Here is a 27,497-nt window from a genome sequence, read left to right on the forward strand (position 1 = left end):
TGATTCAATCAAATTGATTTTTATTTATTTTTCCTCCTAGACCATTGAACCTTAATGCCACTAAGTGGGCAGATGTCTGATTTTAGAAATTGATATATTCATCATTTAAACTTGCATGTATCCTTGGAGACTGACTGGATTCTGGCCGACTGTACAGACAAGCTCTCAGTTGGATTCTGCTCTAGAGCTTTGAACCTAGACTGTTCCTCTTGGAGATGGATTGCACAAATTCATTTCCCATTGCTTTATAGTGGATTTGAATTTTCAACTAACCAAGCTAAATTCATGTAATAATCTGTGAATCTTTCTGGCAGAAGGAAATGTCTCTGCCTCTTGAGGCTCGGAGAAGAATCTGACTCATATATGCCAATTATTGTAAGCAACTTTGAGATTAGAGTGATTGTTAAAAAAACTAAGGTCTTTATCGGGTAGGTCAATGGGCTGAGAAGTGGCAGACGGAGTTTAATTCAGATAAATGCGAGGTGCTGCATTTTGGGAAAGCAAATCTTAGAAGGACATATATACTTAATGGTAAGGTCCTAGGGAGTGTTGCTGAACAAAGAGACCTTGTAGTGCAGGTTCATAGCTCCTTGAAAGTGGAGTCACAGGTAGATAGGATAGTGAAGGTGTTCGGTATGCTTTGCTTTATTGGTCAGAGTATTGAGTACAGGAGTTGGGAGGTCATTGTGGCTGTGCAGGATATTGGTTAGGCCACCTTTGGGATGTTGCGTGCAATCCTGGTCTCCACAACAAAGATGTTGTGAAACTTGAAAGGGTTCAGAAAAGATTTACAAGGATGTTGCCACGGTTGGAGGATTTGAGCTATAGGGAGAGACTGAATAGGCTGGGGCTATATTTCCTGGAGCCTGTGGGGTGACCTTTATAGAGGTTTATAAAATCATGGGCATGGATAGGGTAAAGATACAAAGTCTCTTCGCAGGGGTCGGGGAGTCCAGAACTAGACGGCATAGGTCTAACGTGAGAGGGGCAAGATATACAAGAGACCTAAGGGGCACTTTTTTCATGCAGAGAGTGGTGTATGTATGGAATGAGCTGTTAGAGGAAGTGGTGGACGGTAGTACAAGTGCAACACTTAATAGCCATCTGGATGAGTAAATGAATAGGAAGGGTTTGGAGGGATAAGGGCCAGGTGCTGAATTCTATAATGTAACTGTCTAAAATCATGAAGCTGGTTGTCAAACTCCATTTTTAGTCACTATGTATGAAGTTGTCTTTGGATGTTTAATATGGTAGCAAAGATGGGAGATTATAGATATGGACAAACACTTGAGTCAATGCCAGAAATGCTATTAACTCTAGTTTTCTTGTATGAGTCAGAAGGCTGTGCATTTAATCTCCACTTTGAAATTTGAGCAAATAATCCAGACTGGTGCCTTTTTGCAGTAGTGAGATGTATGATGGAGTAAAAGATTTGCTCCCACTGGTTGGGTGCGTTAATTCATGTTATCCACTGAGGTTGAGGAGAATGGTGTGAACATTGTCTCAAATGTCTAAATATAACTTGCAAGGTTGGTACAATGGGCAGAGAGAAGAAAAGCAAGGTAGTTGGAGAAATGTAAAGAGAATGCAAAACGAAATATCTGGGGTTGAGGTGGGTAAAGAGCAAAATAAAAGGGTTAAGCAGACAAAGTATGAGTAGACTGAAGAATAAATGGAAAAGGTGGAGTTTGTGTGAAACGTATTCAGAAATACAGTGATAGAAAGCTTTCTTTTATGGGGCAAAGGAAATCTGAGTTTTTTTTTGGTGAATTCTTGTGATGGGTATCAGCTTGGGTCTGAATGGCTGAGCATATGCTGACCCTTCAATGTGGTTTGCATGCAAGATGCATTAGTTAAGCTGATAGATCAGGTATGGTAGTGGCATACAAGGATGTTAACCCCACCATATAGCATCCTCCCTGTGAGTGAGTGACTGGAGGGGAGAGGAGCCTACCCTGCAAGTTGGATAAAGTGATGCTGGAGATGAGGTCTGTGCAGTGTGTTCATTAGTAGAATAGCTCCGCCTGAATTTCTTTACTGCTGTCAAACAGGTGAGAAGTAACACTTTGGCTGAAACATGGTGAGATGCAGAAGCAGGAAGTGATGAGGGAAAGTTGAGAAGTGGCTTCCAGGCTTGTGTGAATATAATTGTTATCTACCACTATTGCAGTCAGTCATCAACTAACTAATAACTTTATTAAAGATACAAATTGTGCAAGATTGAAGACTTAATAGAAAATGCATGCAAATTAGTCTAGGAAAACTGATTAAATTGGGTAAAAACCAGGACTGCAGATGCTGGAAACCAGAGTCTGGATGAGTGGTGCTGGAAGAGCACAGCAAGTCAGGCAGCATCCAAGGAGCAGGAAACTGGATGTTTCGGGCAAAAGCCCTTCATCAGGAATAGAGGCAGGAAGCCTGCATAGTGGCGAGATAAATGAGGGGGTGGGGGTGGGGGGGGAGAGGTGGAAATGGTTGTGGGTGTGGGGAGAAAGTAGCAAAGAGTACAATAGATGAGTGGGGGTTGGGGATGAAGGTAATAGGTCAGAGGAGGGTGGAGTGGATAGGTGGAAAGGAAGATAGGCAGGTAGGACAGGTCATGGACAGTGCTGAGCTGGAAGTTTGGAACTGGGGTAAGGTTGGGGGTGGGGGAGAGGAAATGAGGAAACTGGTGAAGTCCACATTGATTGATTAAGTTACCTGTTTTTGCTTCAGAATAACTTGTCAAACATACCACATTGTTTCCTCATTTAAATATTAAACTATTGTATTTTGGTGTCAAAGACCACATGGTTTGGGTGCAGGGAAGTGTCTCAAATTTGTGAAATTGGCATTACGTTCAGATGTTCATTTTAATATGCTGTCTTCACATTTAACACCGATTTTGTGGGTTTTCATGCACACAAATAACATTTAAATTTCAGTGATACATACACATTTTTCACTTCAATGTTCAGTCCATGTTTTCTTAACTTCCTGAAATTTGCCAGTGAATCAAGACCATGTTAATTATGGGGCCGAAGCTTGCTTCAGTAAAGATGCTCACACTTGGTGAGTCTTCTCACTTGCAGATTGGTGATTAAAGATTATATTCACAGACTTTGGCTGAGTGCACTGGCCCCTCTGCCAAAACAGAGTGCATCATTTTCAGAGCTCTGACATCATCTCCCTTTCTGCTCATGCTTGACTTGCATTCTTCTGTAAATGTGCTAAGGACACTTTGAAGGCCAGTCAGTAAATAAGAGCTTTGTTGGCTGCTGCTCAACAGCTCATCTTTGTCCATTTTGAGCAGAGTTTAGATCCGGTTGTACCCTATTGGAAGGATGTTGTGAAACTTGACAGGGTTCAGAGAAGATTTACAAGGATGTTGCCAGGGTTGGAGGATTTGAGCGATAGGGAGAGGTCGAATAAGCTGGGGCTGTTTTCCCTGGAGTGTCGGAGGCGGAGGGGTGACCTTTATAGACGTTTATAAAATCATAAGGGGCATGGATAGGATAAATAGACAGTCTCTTCCCTGGGTTGGGAGAGTCCAGAACTAGAGGGCATAGGCTTAGAGTGAGGAGAAAGATATACAAGAGACCTAAGAGGTAACTTTTTCACGCAGAGGGTGGTAAGTGTATGGAATGAGCTGCCAGAGGAAGTGATTGGAGGCTGGTACAATTGCAACATTTTTAAAAGGCATCTGGATGAGTGTACGAATAGGAAGGGTTTGGAGGGATATGGGCCAGGTGCTGGCAGGTGGGAGTAGATTGGGTTGGGATATCTGGTTGGCATGGACAAGTTGGACAAAAGGATCTGTTTCTGTGCTGTACATTTGACTTTATGACCCTCCGACTACAACTTGCCTGCTCCAGTCTTCACCAAGTGTTTGTTCTTGTGTGAGAAAGCCAGTTGGAAATGCAACTATTCTTACTGTTCTCATAGACATGAGTGTCTGTCTGAGTTTGTGCACGCTCTCAGAGCCATTGATCTTGTCTGAGGACCTGTTGTCAGCAACCCCACCGATACATGATACACCAATGAAGGCACAGAGACAAAGGACATAGGTTATACCTTGCAAAGTTTTTGAAATTGTTTTTAAAGTGTCATTCAAGGTGATTTAACAGAATCAAAGTACCGTGTGAGATGTGGGTAGCTTTTATTTAATTGTACCATCCAATAGAAATGCCAAGTCCTATCTCCAACCGTTGGGGATATTGAAAATCTACCTCTCCTGTTCTGCTTGTGCTGTGCTCATAAGCTCAAGATTGTTAAGGATGACCTTCGATTATCTGCCCCTGCCTGGTTGTTCTATGTTGGTACATGAAGAAACTATGTACCTAATGTGGATTGAATTGGTGGATCTTGTAATGGTGCGTGTGATACCCTTAATTGCTGTTGTTTTCAACTGCCCTGCTGAAATCATTTTAAAGTATTTTCTGCACTGAATCCAGGAATCATCATTTAGTTTGTGCAGCAAACATCCACTGATGTGGATGAATATCAGTGATAATAACAGTGTATTTATGTGGTGTGTTTAATGTAATCAGGTTATGATAATAAGACACTCAGCCACATTAGATATTGGGGCAAGCAAGCAATGACTTTGAACAAAGTACAGTAGTAGGTTTTAAGGGGTATCTGTGAAAGAGGTAATTAAGTTTTAAACAGCAATACAAAAGCAATTTTAGAGCTTGGTGGCCCTGACTCGTGAAGGCATAACCACTAATGGTGCAGCGATTTTAAAATAGAGGTTATTGTGGAACTAGAGGAGGGAAGGTATCTCTGGGTTGGTGGGCTGGACGAGGTTACAGAGACGTGTAAAAGGGAGGCCACGATGGTGAGATTTAAAACCAAAAATTTTAAATAGGTTTAATGGCTGGAAGCCAGTGAGCATTTGTGAAGGTGCAAGACATTCAGTGAGACTCAGGATGTGGGAAGCAAAGTTTTGAATTGCCTCTGGCTTAGAGAGAGTAGAACATGAGAGACAGGCCGAGTGTGTATCAGAATAGTCAAGTCTACAGGTAAGAAAGACCTGGATAAGGGTTACAGCAGCAGTGCTGGAGTCAGGTAATGGAATTCAGGTGGAAATAAACTGACTTAATGATGGCACATTGTGGTTGGAAGCTGAACTTTGGGTTAAATATGCCACTGTTTGTGGTGATGTGGAGGGGCTGGTGGACTGGAGTGGACAAAGTTTAAAAATCGCAAACCAGGTTATAGTCCAACAGATGTTGTTTTTTTTAGAAGTACTCTCTTCCAGAGTGCAAAATGCTTCCAAATAAACCTGTTGGACTATAGCCTGGTGTTGTAATTTTTGACTGTCAAAAGTCTGATTCAGGAAGTGGAGCTGAGATACCAGCAAGTGAAGAGTTTGAGGGTCTTGTAGGAGCCCGAACAACAGGTGTAAGAAGTCTAATGAGGTCAAAGTCAAACCTGACATATGGAACAATATGCTACATTTTCCAATTAGGTTCCTGCTGTTGAGATGAAACTGTGAATAAGCACCTCGTTGCTGCCTAGCAACAGGGTATTGTTGCTTGCTATCGGCCTGACAAAAACCTGAATCTTGGCTCATTTATCTACAGCTTCCTAACCTACCACCTGCTGTGAGGAAACTAGACGTTGCTAATTCCTGACCCAGAAGTGTGAATGGGTACCTGATGACACCAGATGGCAGCCTGCTCCCCGAACTACTGCTGGTGTCTCAAGGTGTGCTGCATCACCAGCCACATGCAGCTCTCATCCATGGGCAATGGCATCAAAAACCTGCCAGCCTCTCAGGACACGCGTGGCACATGTGTGATCCACTTGCTGGACACTTCTGCACTTCACTGCTGTATCTCTGGGCACACTAGCAAAGATCGTTACAATTCTGTTGCAAGAACACTTTGCACAAAGGCAAGCACTCAGTTCACACACTGGATCAGGAAGCATCTCTGGGCTGTTTGTTCACTGTTTGCTCATGTTGAACCTTTTTTTTTGTACTTTATCCCCTAACCCCACTCCCACCAGCTCGACCTATTGGGCTGTCAGTGCTTTTGTTTTGTTTGACTTAGACACAAATCCAAGGAGCATGTCATGGTTCAGAGCAGCCCTCAATCAAGTCCAGGGCAAGACACTTCACTCATGTTGTCCTGGCCAAAACGAAATAAAGGATAGCCTCTGATACCAGTGTAGGGACCAGGACATGGTTAATCAGCCACTTGGAGTGGTCACTGTCAGGATCCTCTCCTCGTAAGGAGTGAGCAATTAAAATGTAAGGTAGCCCACCTTTCTTGGCTCTTTCTATCCAATGTGGACTGTTATCTCCTATAATAGAAAAGGGGGCACTGAATGAAATGAAATGGGAGGCACAGCTGTCAGTGCTCAATTGCCCCAAGTAAGTAAGTTGATGTTGTTGGCTTTTGGGGTGGGTGAGAATGAGTGAAGGAAGATGTATACAGTAGCAAGAGTGGTAGATCATAAGTCTTGGTGGGAGGTGGGTACAATAGCAGTGAGTGTGTGAGGCACTCCGCTCTGACTGAGTGGAGGTGGTCAGTGATCATGTTTCTACACTGCCAGGCATTCCTCCAGGTGGCTGAGACTACATGGACATGGTGGCGCACACTGTCTGAACTGGCATGGTCTGGCGTTATGGCCTTGACTTTCCCTGGCACAACAATGTTTGACCCTCCTCTGTATCACATCATGCTGAACATTGTAAACTCAGCTTTATAAACACTTTAATCAATTATAACCTCCGGTTTCTGGCTAGGTATTTACGAGGCCAATGCTTTTTTCAAAACATGATTAGGTCATTTGTTTCTGAAGACAAATTACCTTTACAGAACTGAAAGCCATCTTGTTTTAAATTTTTTTAAAAAATTTTTGAATACAATTCAAATTCCTGAATTATACACTTTTTTTTATCCCAACCTTCAAGTTAAGTTATGGTGAGGTGACTGAGTGAAAAAGCTGCTGTTGCACAAATTTCAATTGCATCCAGGTTTCCCTCATGTTCCCAGTCTGTCACTGGAATTAAAATCAGGGTGAACATTCTCTTAGCCTGTCATATGTCCTTGAACAGACATTTGCTGTATCTTAAAATGTATGTATCATGAATTATAATTTTTTGAATAATTTATTATTGAATATTCTTTGAAGGCTATTTCACTTCACAGTGAGGGACAGTAATATAAATTTGTAAAGAAAAGCAAAATAAAACAAGAATGTAGAAGCTTTTTTTTCTGACCATATCACCCTTTTTAAAACTAATTTTCTTAGGCAGTCTTGTTTTAATTGAAACCTAATATGCCTTTGTTCATCTCAGCAAATTTTGTGTTCGCACAAAGGAAACGTATTTTAATATTCCCTTTCATCACTATTTTGACCTTTCTGCTCAAGGGGAGTCAAAACTGAAGGAGTCTGACACAATATGACGACTCAGATGATCAAAAAAGGAACTTTTTGCAATGAACATTCCAGTGATCTCTCCAATCTCATTTCAAACATGAGGCTGTATTGATGTTGCCTTTGATTCAGTTGTAATAGCATTATGCATTGTAGTCTGAGAAAATGATATTATCTTTTTTATTTAAATTAAAAAAAACTCTCTCAGCATAAAGGAAATTAAATCTAGGCTGGTATTATGAAATTTCAATTGTTACACTCCTCGTTTAATCTAATTGACGCACATTCAAAGTATCTCATTTATTGTTCTGGCATAAGTCAAATCTGTCGCAGGCAAATTGAGCTTTCAGCAGCTTGTACTGTCTCCCTAAATCATGACCAAAATCTGTTGCTCTGCTTCATTTAACACGGTTAACTGTACAGTTTTCTTTCCCTTTTTTGTATTGCAAGTCTTTCTACTTTCTCTCCTGAATTACTCCCCAATACTATTACTTTTACTGCAATGCGAATTAACATCTGAGCCATTTTATTTAAGTCCTGATGAATAAACCAGGATATGCACAGGAACTGCACCATTGTCTGCTCAGTTTGGTTAGTGCTCCAAAAGATATCATTATATCAGTGAATGAATGAGTATGAATAAGATTTTGACTGAAGTTCTTCCCTACCCTGTAATCAGAGACACCAAATTATTTTCACTCAAAGGTTTTAATGGCGATTTTGAAAGAAAACTCAAGTTTTACAAAAACGATTGAAGCAATTGTATGTCAGCAGCCCGTTGCATTATTTCAGTAGCTTCATCATTCAACTCCTTTCATTTTGACCTTCCCTGACTGAAATCAGTCAGTTGGAACTAAAGCAATAGCAATCATATTGTTACAATGAGCAATCAACTGTCATACACCTAACTGAAGGAGAATATTTTCCTGACTGATTGCTGTGTTGTTGGTTTAATGCTTGTGTTGCGATTTCCCTCAGTGTGCTGCTCCTTTTGAGCAACTATAACAGGGTTCTCATAATTACAGATTTGTGTTTTTATACACTCTTCCAGCCATGGTTAGGATCAATGACTCATTTTATGATCCTTTTTAATACATTTCACCATTTCATGGGCCAGTAACTTTATAGCACTTGAATTCTTCACCAAATTTTCACTTAAGGTGTTGACAAAAGATTGCTGCTCTGAAGTTTATTGAAGATTTCCATTTTTTTGCATAACAGCAAACATTAATTTTCGGAGGATTGTCGTAAGCACTCCTCAAGCATTCAGTAATTGCTTCTTTCTCAAGTGCTCTAACAGTCCTTTATAATGCCAGTATTATTATGATCTTTTGCACTTTTCAGAGATGCTTTTCTTACAGACGTTGGTTTATTAAACTAGAATGATAGCCATCTGCCTGCATTTTAAAAAAAAAACTGTAGGGAAAAACTGTAAAACATTGTTTTTAATATCCAAAACGACTTAACCTCATTGGGTTATGAAGTCAGAAGAAAACCTATAAGTGTATTATTTTCATGACACACCAAATCTGCCTGTGTGCAGTATATTCAAAGTGAACGATGAATTGAGTACTCCTGCCTGTATATTCTATTGCCTGTTCAATCAGTAATATCTGTGGAATAAAATAGCCAGGGTATGCACTTTTATGGTGAAATCTGCCTTGTACTTAATTGTATTGTATATCACTTGGCAGCCCTGCTCCAGTCCTCCCATATCTGCCACAGTCCTCCCACAGTCCAAAGATGTGCAAGTTAGGTGAATTGGCCAAGTTAAATTGCCCGTAGTGTTAGGTGAAGGGGTAAATGTAGGGGAATGGGTCTGGGTGGGTTGCGCTTTGGCGGGTTGGTGTGGACTTGTTGGGCCGAAGGGCCTGTTTCCACACTAAGTAATCTTAAAAAAAAGAACATGAGAAGAAAATAACTACTGGCGAATGCTGCTGTGTTAACATTTATCAGTACGTTGATATGTTTGATATTGGTTTGAATTCTTGTTTTTAAATTTAGGATAAACTTGGTTTCACCACTGTTGCATACAGACTTTAGAACTTTGTAATATCATACACTTGCATTTCATTGTGCATAAGCTCTGTCCAAGGCAATGCTATTTTTAAAAAGAGATGTGAGACCAATGCAGACTCCTGAAGTCTAGCCATATGAGTGTTAGCAACCTGTGCAGAGCTATGTGAGTAGAATTGAATGGTAGTGTTTATGAAAGTCTTTCAAAAATCCAGTAGTAAAATTAGACCCTCATATCTCTGCATACCATGTATTGTAGTATTTAGTAACAGTGTTAGGAAGATGTCTGAGCTTAAAGACCATTATTAAACCCTTGCCTCTCCTCCACATGTCTGACTAACTCCATGTATATCTCCTTGGATTTACTAATCCTTGCCTATTTTCCCCAACTCTTGGGTGATTTATTTTTCTGTAAGCCCTGCAAGTGAATATTGGCAGCCTAATCTGTACTGGGTGTTAAGTGTATAAATTGGATTGTGTTTGCACATTGGGGGGCACTCCATTGGATGATGAGTGCATTTTATAATATGTAAAGTGTACAGAACATTTTTGTTTTTTTCAGCCAAAGATCGTTTTAACATTTTCATTGCTCTTGGAGCCATTATGGGATAGTTTGATATGTTGGAGTTTGGTGCAGTTTCTCTTGCTGTGTTGTGCTGTATGTTTGGGATAAAAGTACATTATTATTTGAGTGTTCAAGCTGCTGACTATATTCTTCATGTCAGCCTGTCAACTCACTATGATACTTTGCAAATGTAATGCAGGCTGAGCATACTAATGGAAATGTGCTGACCCACCGTTCTGAATGTTCAAGAAAAATCTTTGAGTGTAATCGGCCATGGTTGCATTGAATGGCAGAGTCGGTTCAGTTGGCTGTATGTTCTACTAATGTGAACTACTGCAGATCTGAAATAAAAACAAAATGCTGGAAATAGTTCAAACCGCATTAGTGAAGAGAGTGTTACTCTTACAGGTTGGAAATTATCCTCCTCCATCAGAATTGAGGGAAGGCAGCACAGGATATTAATTCACTATTCATTTTATTATCTTAAAGAATCTTTCAAGCTTTTGTTTTTATTTGAAAGTGAAGTTGCTAATTATATAGACTGTGTTTTACTTTGTCTGGTTCTCCTATTTCTGTTACAGGTCAGATTAATTGGTTTGGTTACGAAAGCCCTCGAAGCTTCTGGGACTTCATCCGTGTGGCATGCAGCAAGGTTCCCCATAACTGCATCAGCAGCATTGAAAACATGGAAAATGTGAGCTCATCAAGGGCAAAGGTTAGAAAGCTGTTGTATTTTTGTTACGTCATCTGCAAACAAGGGTATCAACATCAGTTTTTATATTATGCAAGACCCTGTGATACTGTCTGATTGTGGTTACACAGCTAGTTCCAATCCAAAAGTAAACATGAAGGGTGAGGGCTTAGAAGCATGTGAAAATGAGGGTAAGACTGTTTTGGCTTTTGTTTTAACCTAGATAAGGTTTTATTTTTTGTAAAATAAATGAGTCTCCCACAGATTTCTAATCTTAACACTTCTAGTTTTTACAAAGGATGTTTGAGAGCAATGCAGAATCTTGAAGACTAGCAATATGAATGTCAGTAACCTGAACTTTAATGTTTGATATCTGTGCCATGCAAAGCAAATGACAGATTGGTTGGAGAAAGTAGGAATGAAAGGAGAGCTTAAATAGCTTTGGGAATCCAAAGAAATCATTGTTGATATGGTGTAGTCGAAAGTGGGTACTGCAGATGCTGGAGATTAATGGTGTTGGAAAAGCACAGCAGCTCAGGCAGCATCCAAGGGGCAGGAAAATCAACGTTTCAGGCAAGAGCCCTCATTGATGTGGTGTCGGTCATGTCTAATTTTGAAATTTTAAGGTAGTGTTGTGAAACTGTACTATTCTTTGGTCTGTGATTTTCATGCTGGTACTTGTCCCTGTGGTAGGTGGTCACCGTGCTGCCAGATTACATCAGTTAAAATAATATATTCAAGCCAGTCAATAGTGTGATGCAGGGTGAAGGGTGGAAGGTATAGGGGAGATGTCAGGGGTGGGTTCTTCACCCAGAGAGTGGTGGGGGCATGGAATGCGCTGCCCGTGGGAGTGGTAGAGTCAGATTCATTGGCGACCTTTAAGCGGCATTTGGATAGGTACATGGATGGGTGCTTAATCTAGGATAGAAGTTCGGCACAACATCGTGGGCCGAAGGGCCTGTTCTGTGCTGTATTGTTCTATGTTCTATCTATGTTCTATGACAAGATGGCTCAGTAGTTAGCATTGCTGTCTCACAGCACCAGGGACCCAGTTTGATTCAAGTCTTGGGCGACAGTCTATGGTGTTTGCACATTCTCGACATGTTCGTGTGGGGTTTCCCCCCGGGTGCTCCAGTTTCCTCCCACAGTCCAAAGATTTGCAGGTTAGGTGAATTGGCCATTCTAAATTGCCCACCATGTTCAGAGATGTGTGGGTGTGATGTATTAGTCAAGGGGAATGCATCTGGGTGGGTTACTCTTTGGAGGGTCTGTATGTACCTGTTGTGCTGAAGGACCTGTTTCTACACTGTCTGGATTCTAATTCATGCAGGACAGCATTCTTAAACATACACATAACCTGTTTGTGCTGGGTGGCTGGGTTGAAATTAGGTCTTTGAAAATGAATGTAGTCTGGGACATGGAATGGACCAACGGGTTTTTGAGGGGGAGGCATTTGACGAGTGAATGAAATTTTAATGATTGACAACATACAATAGGCTGTATTAAGGGTTAGTTGAACTTTATAAAAGAGAAAGTGGGGGGTGGCATAAGAAAATACATCACCTCATGTTGGAAAAGATTGGGTGGGGCTGTGGTCAGTGTTTTGAAGGTGGAAAGATGCAGTCTTAATAATGAGGAATGAAGCTTAGTTCTGGTTTGCCTTGGACACCAAAGTTTTACCTGGTTTGGTTCCACTGAGTGATTTTATGTGGATGAGACAGATGGTGACTAAAAATGGCAATTTACTGTGAGGAACATATTGTTTATTTCGGGGGTGGGGAAAATGGTTTGCATCCCAAATTCTGTTGGAGAAAGTTGCACTATCTATCATTACTAATTATTAGGCAGCCTGATAGTGAGTGTGTGGTCATGGTGTTAACAGACAATCTCAGAATTATTTCTCATCATATTAGGTAGAGGTTATTTTGTATCTGCAGTCTTGTCTTCTCTCCATCGATACCAATCATCTTAAGCCGTCTTCCCCTCAAGCAATAAGTGCACAGAGATCAGATCAGGTCCCCATTTTGCTTTGCTCATGTATGTTTTGCTCACCAGACCCACCTTCTCTACTTGCCCCCTTTTGTGCGAACTCTGAATTAATAATTTTAGCTCTTATCGCCCCTCCTGCATGGTCTGGACTTCTTTTATTGACAAGGCATAACTTTACTGTCTTCCTAAAAGTTCTGTTTTTTTCCTGAGCGACCATGTTAACTGGCATTACTCTTAGTTCCCTCTTTTCTGTTTCTATTCCCCCTCTTTATCAAATCCAGTTTCTCCATTGCCCCTCGCACTAAAAAAGCTTGACCCCTCCATCTATTATAAGCTCCTGTCCCATCTGAAATGTCTCCTGTTTAAACCATTTCTTTCTATAATCATTTGAATGAACTCAGATTGCAAAATCGCTGCCTAATGTTTTCCCAATTTATTGTTTAAGTCCCACCATCTTGTTCATATGCCTGTCCATGTACTGAGCTTTGTTAACATTGCAAATTATGCCCTGGTTGACTATGACAAAGGGCGACAATCCCTCTTTGATCACTTTATTTGTGGAATTTGATGCAGTTAATCTCAAAATTCTCCCTGAACTCTGCCAGTCATTCACTGACCAGTGTGAAACTGTGCTTGCCTGTTTTCTATCATTCTGGTCAAAACCAGAAAACCAACAATAATGGCTTCCTTCCCTACTCCCACACCACCTTTTGGCACTACCCAAGGATTTATTTCTCAACTGTATCCTTTCTCTCATCAACATGTAGCCCCTCAGATTCTGAAACCATGACATTAGTTTAGTGTATGCTAAACATACCCATCTCTCCCCCTCTTCCATTTGATCCTTAATAGACCCTGTCTGAGGCCAAGCTGGACTCTTGTGGCTGTTTGTATTTTGAGCGCACAATAAGCTTCTGACTGCACATCCACATCACTAAGGCTGTCAGTTTGCACCGCTGTTATTATCTGAGATTGACTTGCTGCTGATATACCGTTTTGGATACTGTTGGGGGGGAGGCGGCCTAGCAGGGGTAAGCTGCAGTGACCGGGTCTCTGGCATGAGGTCCGGCTCTGAGGCTCGGGGAAGAGGAGGAGAGCGCTAGTTATAGGAGACTCTATAGTTAGAGGGACAGGCAGGCGGTTCTGTGGACATGGGCGAGACTCAGTTGGTTTTTGCCTCCCGGGTGCCAGGGTCCGAGACATCTCTGACCGTGTCTTCAGAATCCTTAAAGGGGAGGGTGTGCAGCCAGAAGTTGTGGTGCACATTGGCACCAACGACATAGGTAGGAAGAGGGGTGGGGAGGTCATTCAGGAGCTCAGGGAGTTAGGCTGGAAGCTAAAACCAAGGACGGACAGAGTCGTCATCTCTGGGTTGTTGCCGGTGCCATGTGACAGTGAGGCAAGGAATAGGGAGAGAGTGCAGTTGAATACGTGGCTGCAAGGATGGCGTAGGAGGGAGGGCTTCAGGTATTTGGACAATTGGACTGCATTCTGGGGAAGGTGGGACCTGTACAAGCAGGACGAGTTGCACCTGAACCAGAAGGGCACCAATATCCTGGGAGGTAGGTTTGCTAGCACTCTTCGGCAGGGGGGGGTTTAAACTAATTTGGCAGGGGGATGGGATCCGGACTTGTTGTCCAGCAAGTAAGTTAACTGTTTTTCAGGATGTCCAAGAATGTAGGGAGGCTGTGGAGAAGGTAGCACTGACAGGGAATACTTGCGGACACAGAGATGGGCTCAAGTGTGTAAACTTCAATGCCAGGAGTATCAGAAATAAGGTGGGTGAACTTAAGGCATGGATCGGTACTTGGGACGACAATGTTGTGGCCATCACGGAAACGTGGATAGAAGAGGGACAGGAATGGTTGTTGGAGGTTCCTGGCTACAGATGTTTCAGTAAGATTAGGGAGGGTGGTTTTAAAAAAAAGGAGGGGGGGGTGGTGTTGCTAATTAGAAATGGTATAACGGCTACAGAAAGGCAGTTTGAGGGGGATCTGCCTTTGGAGGTAGTATGGGCTGAAGTCAGAAATAGGAAAGGAGCCGTCACCTTGTTGGGTGTTTACTATAGGCCCCCCCAATAGCAGCAGAGATGTGGAGAAACAGATTGGGAAACAGATTTTGGAAAGGTGCAGAAGCCACAGGGTGGTAGTCATGGGCGACTTCAACTTCCCAAATATTGATTGGAAACTCTTTAGACCAAATAGATTGGACAGGGCGGTGTTTGTGCAGTGTGTCCAGGAAGCTTTTCTAACTCAGTATGTAGATTGTCCGACCAGAGGGGAGGCCATATTGGATTTGGTACTCGGTAATGAACCGGGACAAGTGATGGGCTTGTTAGTGGGTGAGCATTTTGGTGATGGTGACCACAATTTTGTGACTTTCACCTTGGTTATGGAGAGAGATAGGTGCGTGCAACAGGGTAGGTTTTAAAATTGGGGGAAGGGTAAATACGATCCCCCTGCAAGACAGGATCTGAGGAGCATAAGTTGGGAGCATAGGCTGTCAGGGAAGGATGTCGTTGAAATGTGGAACTTTTTCAAGGAACAGATATGACGTGTCCTTGGTATATATGTACCTGTCAGGCAGGAAAGAAATGGTCGTGTGAGGGAACCTTGACTGACGGAGGTTGGGCGTCTAGTAAAGAAGAAGAAGGAGGCTTACATAAGGTTGAGGAAACAAGGTTCAGACAGAGCGTTGGAGGGATACAGGATAGCCAGGAGGGAGCTGAAGAAAGGGATTAGGAGAGCTAAGAGAGGGCATGAAAAATCTTTGGCGGGTAGGATCAAGGATAACCCCAAGGCCTTTTATACGTATGTGAGAAACATGAGAATGACGAGAACGAGGGTAGGTCCGATCAAGGACAGTAGTGGGAGACTGTGTATTGAGTCGGAAGAGATAGGAGAGGTCTTGAATGAGTACTTTTCTTCAGTATTTACAAATGAGAGGGACCGTATTGTTGAAGAGGAGAGTATGAAATGGACTGGTAAGCTAGAGAAGATACTTGTTAGGAAGGAAGATGTGTTGGGCATTTTGAAAAACTTGAGGATAGACAAGTTCCCCGGGCCTGATGGGATATATCCTAGAATTATGTGGGAAGTAAGAGAGGAAATTGCAGAGCCGTTGGCAATGATCTTTTCGTCTTCACTGTCAACAGGCTTGGTACCAGGGGACTGGAGAGTGGCGAATGTTGTGCCCCTGTTCAAAAAAGGGAATAGGGATAACCCCGGGAATTACAGGCCGATTAGTCTTTCTTCGGTGGTAGGCAAAGTAATGGAAAGGGTACTGAGGGATAGGATTTATGAGTATCTGGAAAGACCCTGCTTGATTAGGGACAGCCAGCACGGATTTGTGAGGGGTATGTCTTGCCTTACAAGTCTTATTGAATTCTTTGAGGAGGTGACCAAGCATGTGGATGAGGGTAGAGCAGTGGATGTAGTGTACATGGATTTTAGTAAGGCATTTGATAAGGTTCCCCATGGTAGGCTTATGCGGAAGGTCAGGAGGCATGGGATAGTGGGAAATTTGGCCAGTTGGATAGAGAACTGGCTAACCTGTCGAAGTCAGAGTGGTGATGGATGGTAAATATTCAGCCTGGAGCCCAGTTACAAGTGGAGTTCCACAGGGATCAGTTCTGGGTCCTCTGCTGTTTGTAATTTTTATTAATGACTAGGGAGAGGGAGTCGAAGGGTGGGTCAATAAATTTTCAGACGATATGAAGATTGGTGGAGTTGTGGATAGTGAGGAGGGCTGTTGTCGGCTGCAAAGGGACTTAGATATGATGCAGAGCTGGGCTGAGGAGTGGCAGATGGAGTTCAACCCTGTCAAGTGTGAGGTTGTCCATTTTGGAAGGACAAATAAGAATGCGGAATACAGAGTTAATGGTAGGGTTCTTAGTCAGGTGGAGGAACAGAGGGATCTTGGGGTCTATGTTCATGGATCTTTGAAAGTTGCCACTCAGGTGGATAGAGCTTGTAAGAATGCCGATGGTGTATTAGCATTCATTAGCAGAGGGATTGAATTCAAGAGTCGTGAGGTGATATTGCAGCTGTACAAGACCTTGGTAAGGCCACATTTGGAGTACTGTGTGCAGTTCTGGTCGCCTCACTTTAGGAAAGATGTGGAAGCTTTGGAGAGGGTGCAGAGGAGATTTACCAGGATGTTGCCTGGAATGGAGAATAGGTCGTACGAGGATAGGTTGAGAGTGCTAGGCCTTTTCTCATTGGAACGGCGAAGGATGAGGGGTGACTTGATAGAGGTTTATAAGATGATATGGGGAATAGATAGAGTAGACAGTCAGAAACTTTTTCCCCGGGTACAACAGGGTCATAAATTTAAGGTAAAGGGTGGAAGTTATAGGGGGGATGTCAGGGGTAGGTTCTTTACCCAGAGAGTGGTGGGGGCATGAAATGTGCTGCCTGTGGGAGTGGCAGAGTCAGAATCATTGGTGACCTTTAAGCGACAATTGGATAGGTACATGGATAGGTGCTTAAGCTAGGACAAATGTTCGGCACAACATTGTGGGCCGAAGGGCCTGTTCTGTGCTGTATTGTTCTATGTTCTATGTCCATGCCTCTTGTTCCTCTCGCCATACGAATCTAATGCAATCTAAGCAGCTTTGAATGCTCTAAAGTGTATAAACCTGCAATTATTCAGAGCTCTGTTGCCGATGATTGAACACTCCAAGTCCTGCTCGCCAATTTCCCATGCATGTCAGTTTAATTAGCTTGTTTGTTGCCTGAATTTTAAAAGTTTGCATTTTTAAATCTGTTTTCAAATTGCCTCATGGCCTTTCCCCATCCAAAGTCTGTGAATTCCTTCAGCCTTTTTCTGGTCTTTTGAGCATTTCTGATTCTAACCTTTCAGTTTACTGCCGTCTATTGAGATGTTTAGGCATTAAGCTTTGGAATACCCTCCTTACATTTCCTCTGTAGAAGCAGCCTCATTTGCTTTTTGTTTAATATTTCCTTATGTGGCTGGCTGTCAAGTTTTGTTTCATAATGTTCCTGGGAGAGCATGTTGGAATGTCCTGTCTTTATAGAACACCATTTATGTAATGTACGTTGTTGCAGATGACAGAAAAAAAATAGGAAATTAGGGAACACTGGAAGTGATACTTTAAATGTGAGCATTTAGAAGATTGTGATGAAACAAAGTTAATGTCTATCTTGAATAGATGATCATAAAATAGTCAGAGGGCTTACGCTTTCACACTCAAATTCCTTTCCATTACTGTTTTGAGCACTAAAATACTTGTTGGTCAGCACCTCCTCTTTAACTGGATTTTTTTTCCACTGAGCTGAACATCAATCCTTAAGCTGATGGGTTTGTGTTATTATTAGCCATTATAAGAGGGTTGAATTGGCCTGTATGACTTGCTGCTGATGCTATTTGGCAGTCTCCACATGAAGTGTATGAGGATGAAGGTTAGGTTTAGGTGAGGATAACATTGGACTTGGCTGTGATACCTCCATGTTTTAAGAACCTGCTGATTGACATTTTTTTTGTCTCTCTCAAGTATATACCTGGGCAAGTGACAGTTTCATTCATCATGTGAGGAATGGGAAAAATAGATACTGGGACAATTATAATTCCATTGTCAAACTGGATGAGTTGTAATGTGTTGCACTAAATGTGTATTAATTTGTTCAACCTCGATTTGTCAGAATACTCTTTTACGCATCCATATGAAACAAATTATCAAATGACCAAGTGATTTTGAATGGCACTGTGACACAAAGCAAGCTTGTGCAGCTATTACAATCGGGTTGTTTGACATTCAGATACCACATTTTACAAATGCATGGGTTTCTGAGCGCCTCCTGATGACAAATCACACCCTAATGAATCATACTGTTGTGGTAATGTTGCACCAATTAGAGCAGGGATTGAACAGTTCTTCTTTCCCACTGCTCATTTGACTACGACCGGTTTATTTTTTAAAAGTATTTGTTAGTTTCAGTGGGCGTTTTAACAGTTTTGAGTGCTGTGACTGTAAAATACAGTTGTGTTGTGCAAGGATTTGTTTTAAAGTTTTTTTTCTTAAAAAAAAAAAGTTGTGCTCAGGATGCATTTGAAAGAAGCTGCTCTGTGTCATTCTTTCTAAATCACTCGTGCAGCAAATGTTTTGTAAACAAGCTGCGAAGTGGAACGATAAATTTTTTTTTTCAAAAGAATTCCAAAAATGTCACCTAGGTACAGGCTTGGTAGTTCGATGCCTTGCATGGTTTCTGACTGGGCTCATGAGTCTTTCTGGATTGTGTGTATCAGCTTTTGTTCTAGAGTCAGTATCTGTTTGGTTCTTCCAGCACTACCTGCAGCATGTAGAGGGTTACACACAAAAGCAGGACTCTAGCTTCAGCAGTGATGGAGAGGGAGAGACTATGCAATTGGGATGTGACCAGATACTCAACTGTGGTCCTAGTAAGTCAATAAAATTAATGCTGGAATAATTCCCTTGTCAACCAGGGTCCATTGCCCAAAATGACTTTTGTGTTATGGCTGCTCCATACCGAGGAATAAATAATTCATCAGGATGCTTTGCAAATAGGTCTCTGATTCTTCTAAGGTGATTTTTAATTTTCTCCTCATTCATAGGATGTGAGCATCGCTGGCTAGGCCAGTAGTATTGCTGTCCCTAATTGCACAGAGGGTAGGTAAGAGTTAGTTGTGAGTGTGGAGGCACATGTAGGCCAAACCAAGTAAGGATGGCAGATTCCCTTCCTTTAAAAGGCATTAGTGAATCAGATGGGTTTTTTCTGGCAATCAACAATGGTTTAATGGACATCATTAGACTCTTATGTTGAAAGATTGGAGCGACTGGGCTTGTATACCCTTGAGTTTAGAAGACCGAGAGAGAATCTGATTGAGATGTATAAGATTGTTAAAGGATTGGACACTCTGGAGGCAGGAAACATGTTTCCGCTGATGAGTGAGTCCCAAACCAGAGGACACAGCTTAAAAATACAGGGTAGACCATTTAGGACAGAGATGAGGAGAAACTTCTTCACCCAGAGAGTGGTGGGGTGTGTGGAATGCTCTGCCCCAGAGGGCAGTGGAGGCCCAGTCTCTGGATTCATTTAAGAAAGAGTTGGATAGAGCTCTCAAGGATAGTGGAATCGAGGGTTATGGAGATAGGCAGGAACAGGATACCGATTTGAGGATGATCAGCTATGATCATATTGAATGGTGGTGCAGGCTTGAAGGGCAGAATGGCCTACTCCTGCACCTATTGTCTATTAATTCCAGATTTTTATTTAATTCAAATTCCACAGTCTACTATGGTAAGATTTGAATGCAGGCCCCCAGAATTTTAACTTGGTCTCTAAATTAGTCTAATGATAATACCATACCCCTTTCTTTCTGATTTAATTGTTTGTCTTTGATCGACTTTTAAACTCATGGGTCCCCACAGACTTGTTTCAGGGATGACAGGACTATCTTATGAAGAGAGATTGGGCAAACTGGGCTTACACCCTCCAGAGTTTCAAAGAACAAAAGGTGATCTCTTTGATAACCTGCAAACTACATAAAGGGATAGACAGAGTAGGTACAAGCAAGATGTTACTCCTGACTGGGGAGTCTAGAAACAAAAGCATGATTTCAATCAAGGAAGGTGCTATTTAGGACTGAGATAGAACTGGATGTAGGTTTGCTCGCTGAGTTGGAAGATACATTTCCAGACGTTTCATCACCTTTTCAGTGGACCTCCCAGGTGAAGCACTGTTGATACTTCCTGCTTTCTATTTGGGTTTCTTTGGGTTGGTGACGTCATTCCTTGTTTTTTTTTTAAAGGGGGTGGTAGATGGGGTCTAACTCGATGTGTTTGTTGATTTGAGTTCTGGTTGGAATAGCACGCTTTTAGGAATTCTCATGTGCGTCTCTGGCCCGTTCTAGGATGAATGTGTTGTCCCAGTCGAAGTGGTGTCCTTCCTCATCTGTATGTAAGGATACTAGTGAGAGAGGGTCATGTCGTTATGCAGCTAGTTGATGTTCATGTACCCTGGTGGCTAATTTTCTGCTGGTTTGTCCAATGTAGTGTTGTTACAGTCCTTCCAGCTAAGCGAGCAAACCTACATCCAGAACCTCAACCTGAGCTACAAATCTTCTCAAAATTCACTCAGAACTTTTTTTTTCTCGGAGTTATGAATCTTTGAATTTTCTCCTCCAGAAGGCTGTGGAAGCTCAGTCTTTGAGCATATTTTAAAGAAAAGAATAGATTTCTGATTATGGGTACAGAAACTGGTGTAGGTAAAGCATTGAAATGTTAGATCAACGATTATCATATTAAATAGCAGAGCAGGCTGTAGGCTGATTTTGTCCACTTCTGTTCCTGTATTCCTGACTCTATTCCAAAGGATTTGGAATTTGTAGGATGTAATTATGCAAATATTTAGCCATTTTAGAATCTGCATTGCTATGTCATTTGTAATACTGTTGCTTTACCAATAGTTTCAGCCCAATAAGTAAGGTTATTTTCAATGAATTTATAACAGTAAATTGCTCCTTCATATTCTTTTTTGATTTGCTTGTAGCCTTTGACACAGTTAACCACTATCCTCCCCAATGTGTCTCTACTGTTATCCTTCCATGTCTAACTCCATTCGCTCACAAGTTGAATTTAGTTATTTATTCATAACTCAACTGCAATGATTTAGCCAAAAAGTGGCACTGGAAAAGCACAGCAGGTCAAGCAGCATCAGAGGAGCAGGAGAGTCTACATTTTGGCCATGAGCCCTTCAGCAATGTGCAGGTGGCCCAAGGGAGCTGAGAGATGAATGGGAAGGGAGTGGGGGCTGGTGGGAAGGTAGCTGGGAATGTGATCGGTGGATGAAGATGGGGTGATGGGTTGGTGATAAGATAGCGGATAGGTGGGAAGGAAGATGGACAGGTAGGACAGTTGAAGAGGGTGGTGCTGGGTTGGATCTGGGAGAAGGTGGGGGACGGAGAGATAAGGAAACTGGTGAAATCGACATTGATTCTGTGTGGTTGGAGAGTCCCAGGTGTCAGATGGCTAGGATGTTGATAATCAACTTGCTGCCCTTGACGGAGGGGGAGTTGAAGTGGTTGGCCATGGGTGTGTGTCTCTCTTCTACACCTTCCCCCCACAACACCTTATCCCAGATCCAACCCTTCATCTTGACACTGCCCTCTTGAATTGTCCTTCCTGTTCATCATCTTCCTTCCAGCTATCTGCTCCAACCTATCATAATGACCCTCCCCTTCCTTCATCTTCCCAGCTAACGCACCCACCCCACCTCCCAAACTCCCAACGTTCCTGATGAAGGGCTTATGCCCAAAACATAGACTCTCCTTTGCCTCAGATGCTGCCTGACAGCATTCACAAACACACATGGTCTGTTTTAGCATACATGCACCATTTTGCTGAGTGTCTCCCCTCCTTCAGATCTGCCATGCTGCTTGTCCAATATCCGGTGCTGCATGAAAATCTCCTCCTCCTGTTAAATATTAGAATAGTGAAGGCATGGTTTCTAGGCATTGAAACAAATTCTGCTTCCTGGCCCCACCTTTTACCCATTTCCCTTGGAATCACCTGAGGCTGAACTATTATCTAACTTGACACAGTTTCTGACCACACTTACACATCACCATAACTCTGTACTTCCTACTCCCTATCAGAGCTCAATTGATCTGTTACTGAAATTCTCACTGATGCCTTTATTACTTGTTGACAGGTCCTCTGCACTCCAGGCCAGCCTGTACTCCTGCAACCTAGACTTCATCCAAAATCCAATTATTAATACCCCTAATCGCATCAAATCTCATCTCTTACCAGCCCCCGACTCCCAATGCTTTACTGGTCCACATGGGCTTCTGTTATTAAAATATCCTGATTTAAAAAATTTTCATGCTTATTTTCTTATTGCTCATCGTAACTATAGATCTTCTTCCTTTCTGCTTTGCAACCCCTCTCTTGTTTATACTGCTGCTCAAAATCTTTTCTCTGACCAAGCTTTCTCTCACCTGTCTTAATGCCTTCCAGTGTGGCCTGGTATCCAATTTAGTTTCAGAATGCACTTGCAAAATAAGTTGGAATGCTTTACTGTTTGACTGCTTTGCTTTGGCATAGCACTGTGTGTGGCAACATTAGATACTTTTCACAGTACTTCTGTTCTTGAGTGCTTGTGACAATAAAATCCCTGAACGGCTCCTGCCTGAAACGTTGACTCTCCTGCTGCTCAGATGCTGCCTGATCTGCTGTGCTTTTCCAGCGCCGTACTCTTTGACTCTGATCTCCAGCCTCTGCAGTCCTCACTTTCTCCCACAATAAAATCAAAGTCTAAATCTTAAAAATCTGTATTTTAATGCTGCATAAAAACAAATTGTTTTTACAAATTGTCAATACAAACACTTTGTCTTTTGATTTTTTAAAAAATTCCTTGCTGTTGGCTGACAATGTTTTGTCCAAACGAGCTTTTGTCAGTCATCTTCTGTGTCAGTCTGATCAGCTATCTGCATGAGGTCAGTTAGACTAATGTAAGGAATCCCTTTCTGTCTAATTAGAGTGACTACTTGGAGTTTTGCAGCATTTACTTAAAGCTCTGATGTTTTACTGTCGGTAAGTTGTAGGCGTTGTATCCCACGTAGTATGTAAAACACTAGCTCCCAGTTGGCTGCTTTGGATGACTTGTGATCATATGCAGTTGTCAGCTCAATGAACAAAAAAGTGATGTAGCTGTTTGCCCCAATACATTTTTAATTCTGCTCTGCTTCTGTTCTGTCTCTTGTAACTCGACAGGGTAGAGCGTGGATTCGAGTTGCGCTCATGGAGAAGCGTCTGTCTGAGTATATCTCTACTTCCCTGAGGGACATCAAAACGACCAGGTCTTTACAAATTATCCCTGTGATGTCACATCTTTATAGCATGAAAAACTAACAAAATTGAACTTGGGTTGACATAAAATAATTCCTCTTGTTTGTCCTTTTTATATAAAAAACAAAGCAGTCTGTAGCCTGCTGACACATGATTATATACTATCCATGTTGTTTCATGAACCGGAAAACTCTAATAAGAGGCAGATGTTTGATAGTCCTCTGAATTGTTTAGCTAGAAAAAACATTATGTTTCACAGCTGATTTTAAGTTTTTATATATAGCATTAAAACTGTGCTTTAAACTGTTGGTGCCCTACAAGCAATACAGGCCTGAGAAACCTTTGTTGAAATTTCTCTTGAAGGAGATATTATGAAGATGGAGCTATTGTCCTTGGAGAAGAAGCAAACATGCTGGCTGGCATGCTGCTTGGGCTCAATGCTATTGATTTCAGGTAACTGACTTGGTTTATTCCATTGACTTTATTGTATTCAAGACTTTCAGGTAATATGTAAAAGATAAGGGATCAAGGGGCGACAGTGGGCGAGTGGTATTATCACTAGACTCTTAATCCAGGAACCTGGGTTTAAATCCTGATGTGGCAGATGGCGGAAATTGAATTTAATAAAAATTTGACCACAATAATAATGGTCACATAATGCCATAATAATGACCACAAAACTATTGCCAATTATTTTGGGGGAAAAAGAATCATCTGGTTCACTAATGCTCTTTAGAGAAGGAAATCTGCCATCCTTACCTAATCTGACCTACCTCTGACTCCAGACCAATAACAATGCTGTTCTCTGAGCACTTGGGGAAAGCGATAAATACTGGCCTGGCCAGCGATGTCCGTGTGCCATGAATGAATTTGCTTGCTTTTTAAAATAAAGCAAATAGTCGTCGTCTTTTACACAGCAGTGTATTTCCATGTTAGATAAACCAAAACTATCACTAATTTCTGGTTGAAAATTGTGCACACCTAGTTCACCTTCTGTTCTTCAAATGCAGATTAAACATTAATGTTGGTAAGCAGCCAGTAAATCAATCCATTTTCTGCTAGCACTGCACATATTAACAGTGGAAGTTGAAAGGATCTTTGGCAATTGTGATGTCTGACTGTACCCAAAGGTATACAATAACTAGTAATGTCCCTGCTGAGTTGGAAATGTGCACGTCCATGCAGTAGTTGGAAGGTAGTACGTAAACAAACTTTTTTTGTTTCAGGTTAAGACAATAGACAATAGACAATAGATGCAGGAGTAGGCCATTCTGCCCTTCGAGCCTGCACCGCCATTCAATATGATCATGGCTGATCATTCCTAATTAGTATCCTGTTCCAGCCTTATCTCCATACCCCTTGACTCCACTACCTTTAAGAGCTCTATCCAATTCTTTAGAACATAGAACATAGAACATAGAACAATACAGCACAGAACAGGCCCTTCGGCCCACGATGTTGTGCCGAACTTCTATCCTAGATTAAGCACCCATCCATGTACCTATCCAAATGCCGCTTAAAGGTCGCCAATGAATCTGACTCTACCACTCCCACGGGCAGCGCATTCCATGCCCCCACCACTCTCTGGGTGAAGAACCCACCCCTGACATCTCCCCTATACCTTCCACCCTTCACCTTAAATTTATGTCCCCTTGTAACACTCTGTTGTACCCGGGGAAAAAGTTTCTGACTGTCTACTCTATCTATTCCTCTGATCATCTTATAAACCTCTATCAAGTCACCCCTCATCCTTCGCCGTTCCAACGAGAAAAGGCCGAGAACTCTCAACCTATCCTCGTATGACCTACTCTCCATTCCAGGCAACATCCTGGTAAATCTTCTCTGCACCCTCTCCAAAGCTTCCACATCTTTCCTAAAGTGAGGCGACCAGAACTGCACACAGTACTCCAAATGTGGCCTAACCAAAGTCCTGTACAGCTGCAACATCACCTCACGACTCTTGAATTCAATCCCTCTGCTAATGAACGATAATACTCCATAGGCCTTCTTACAAACTCTATCCACCTGAGTGGCAACCTTCAAAGATCTATGTACATAGACCCCAAGATCCCTCTGTTCCTCCACCTGACCAAGAACCCTACCATTAACCCTGTATTCCGCATTCTTATTTGTTCTTCCAAAATGGACAACTTCACACTTGGCAGGGTTGAACTCCATCTGCCACTCCTCAGCCCAGCTCTGCATCATATCTAAGTCCCTCTGCAGCCGACAACAGCCCTCCTCACTGTCCACAACTCCACCTATCTTTCTTAAAAGAATCCAGAGACTGGGCCTCCACTGCCCTCTGGGGCAGAGCATTCCACACAGCCACCACTCTCTGTGTGAAGTAGTTTCTCCTCATCTCTGTCCTAAATGGTCTACCCCGTATTTTTAAGTTGTGTCCTCTGGTTCGGCACTCCCCCATCAACGGAAATATGTTCCCTCCTGCCAGAGTGTCCAGTCCTTTCATAAGCCTATACGTTTCAATCAGATCCCCTCTCAGTCTTCTAAACTCAAGGGTATACAAGCCCAGTCGCTTCAGTCTTTCCGTGTAAGGCAATCCTGCCATTCCAGGAATTGACCTCGTGAACCTACGCTGCACTCCCTCAATAGCCAGAATGTCTTTCCTCAAATTTGGAGACCAGAACTGTACACAGTACTCCAGGTGTGGTCTCACCAGGGCCCTGTACAGCTGCAGAAGCACCTCTTTGCTTCTATACTCAATCCCTCTTGTTATGAAGGCCAGCATGCTATTAGCCTTCTTCACGACCTGCTGTACCTGCATGCTTGCCTTCATTGACTGGTGGACAAGAACACCCAGATCTCTCTGAACAGCCCCTTTACCTAATTTGATACCATTGAGGTAGTAATCTGCCTTCCTGTTCTTGCCACCAAAGTGGATAACCAGACATTTATCCACATTAAACTGCATCTGCCATGCATCTGCCCACTCACCTAACTTGTCCAGGTCACCCTGTAATCCCCTAACATCCTCATCACATTTCACCCTACCACCTAGCTTTGTGTCATCAGCAAATTTGCTAATGTTATTGCTGATACCATCTTCTATATCATTTACATATATTGTAAAAAGCTGCGGTCCCAGCACGGATCCCTGCGGTACCCCACTGGTCACTGCCTGCCATTTCGAAATGGAGCCGTTAATCACTACCCTTTGTTTCCTGTTAGCCAACCAATTCTCTATCCAATCTAGTACTTTGCCCCCAATCCCGTGCGCCCTAATTTTACTCACTAACCTCTTGTGTGGGACTTTATCAAAAGCTTTCTGAAAGTCCAGGTACACTACATCCACTGGATCTCCCTCGTCCATCTTCCGAGTTACATCCTCAAAAAATTCAAGAAGATTAGTCAAGCATGATTTCCCCTTCATAAATCCATGCTGACTCTGTCCTATCCTGTTACTATTATCCAGATGTGCCGTAATTTCATCCTTTATAATAGACTCCAGCATCTTTCCCACCACTGAGGTCAGACTAACTGGTCTATAATTTCCTGCTTTCTCCCGCCCACCCTTCTTAAAAAGTGGCACAACATTAGCCGCCCTCCAATCCTCAGGAACCAACCCCGATTCTATTGAACTCTGGAAAATAATCACCAGCGCATCCACGATTTCCCGAGCCACCTCCTTCAGTACCCTGGGATGCAGGCCATCAGGTCCCGGAGACTTATCAACCTTCAGACCTAACAGTCTCTCCAACACCAAATCCTGGCAAATAGAAATTCCCTTAAGTTCAGGTCCTTCAGCCACTGTTACCTCAGGGAGATTGCTTGTGTCTTCCCCAGTGAACACAGATCTGAAGTACCCATTTAATTCCTCTGCCATTTCTTCGTTCCCAGTAATATATTCCCCTGCTTCTGTCTTCAAGGGCCCAATTTTTGTCCTAACCATTTTTTTGCCTTGGACATACCTAAAAAAGCTTTTACTATCCTCCTTTATATTCTTGGCCAGTTTACCTTCGTACCTCATTTTTTCTCTGCGTATTTCCTTCTTACTAATCCTCTGTTGTTCTTTA

At 42.3% G+C, this 27,497-nt stretch overlaps 1 protein-coding gene across 6 annotated transcripts in view; it reads left to right on the forward strand.

Annotated features, from left to right (window-relative positions):
* Positions 1-27,497, forward strand: part of rundc3b (RUN domain containing 3b) — a 113,533-nt gene that overhangs the window by 50,940 nt on the left and 35,096 nt on the right. For 5 of the 6 annotated variants that reach the window (XM_072575847.1, XM_072575846.1, XM_072575850.1 and 2 more), the window contains 3 exons: positions 10,534-10,667; positions 23,389-23,474; positions 23,827-23,916. In XM_072575847.1, the coding sequence (XP_072431948.1) occupies positions 10,534-10,667; positions 23,389-23,474; positions 23,827-23,916 (310 nt within the window). Of the gene's footprint in view, positions 1-10,533; positions 10,668-10,797; positions 10,835-23,388; positions 23,475-23,826; positions 23,917-27,497 lie in introns of those variants that run through there. The other variant, XM_072575851.1, reaches the window with a different exon arrangement.

Source organism: Chiloscyllium punctatum, chromosome 8 (assembly GCF_047496795.1).
Source record: "Chiloscyllium punctatum isolate Juve2018m chromosome 8, sChiPun1.3, whole genome shotgun sequence".
Taxonomy (NCBI): domain Eukaryota; kingdom Metazoa; phylum Chordata; class Chondrichthyes; order Orectolobiformes; family Hemiscylliidae; genus Chiloscyllium; species Chiloscyllium punctatum.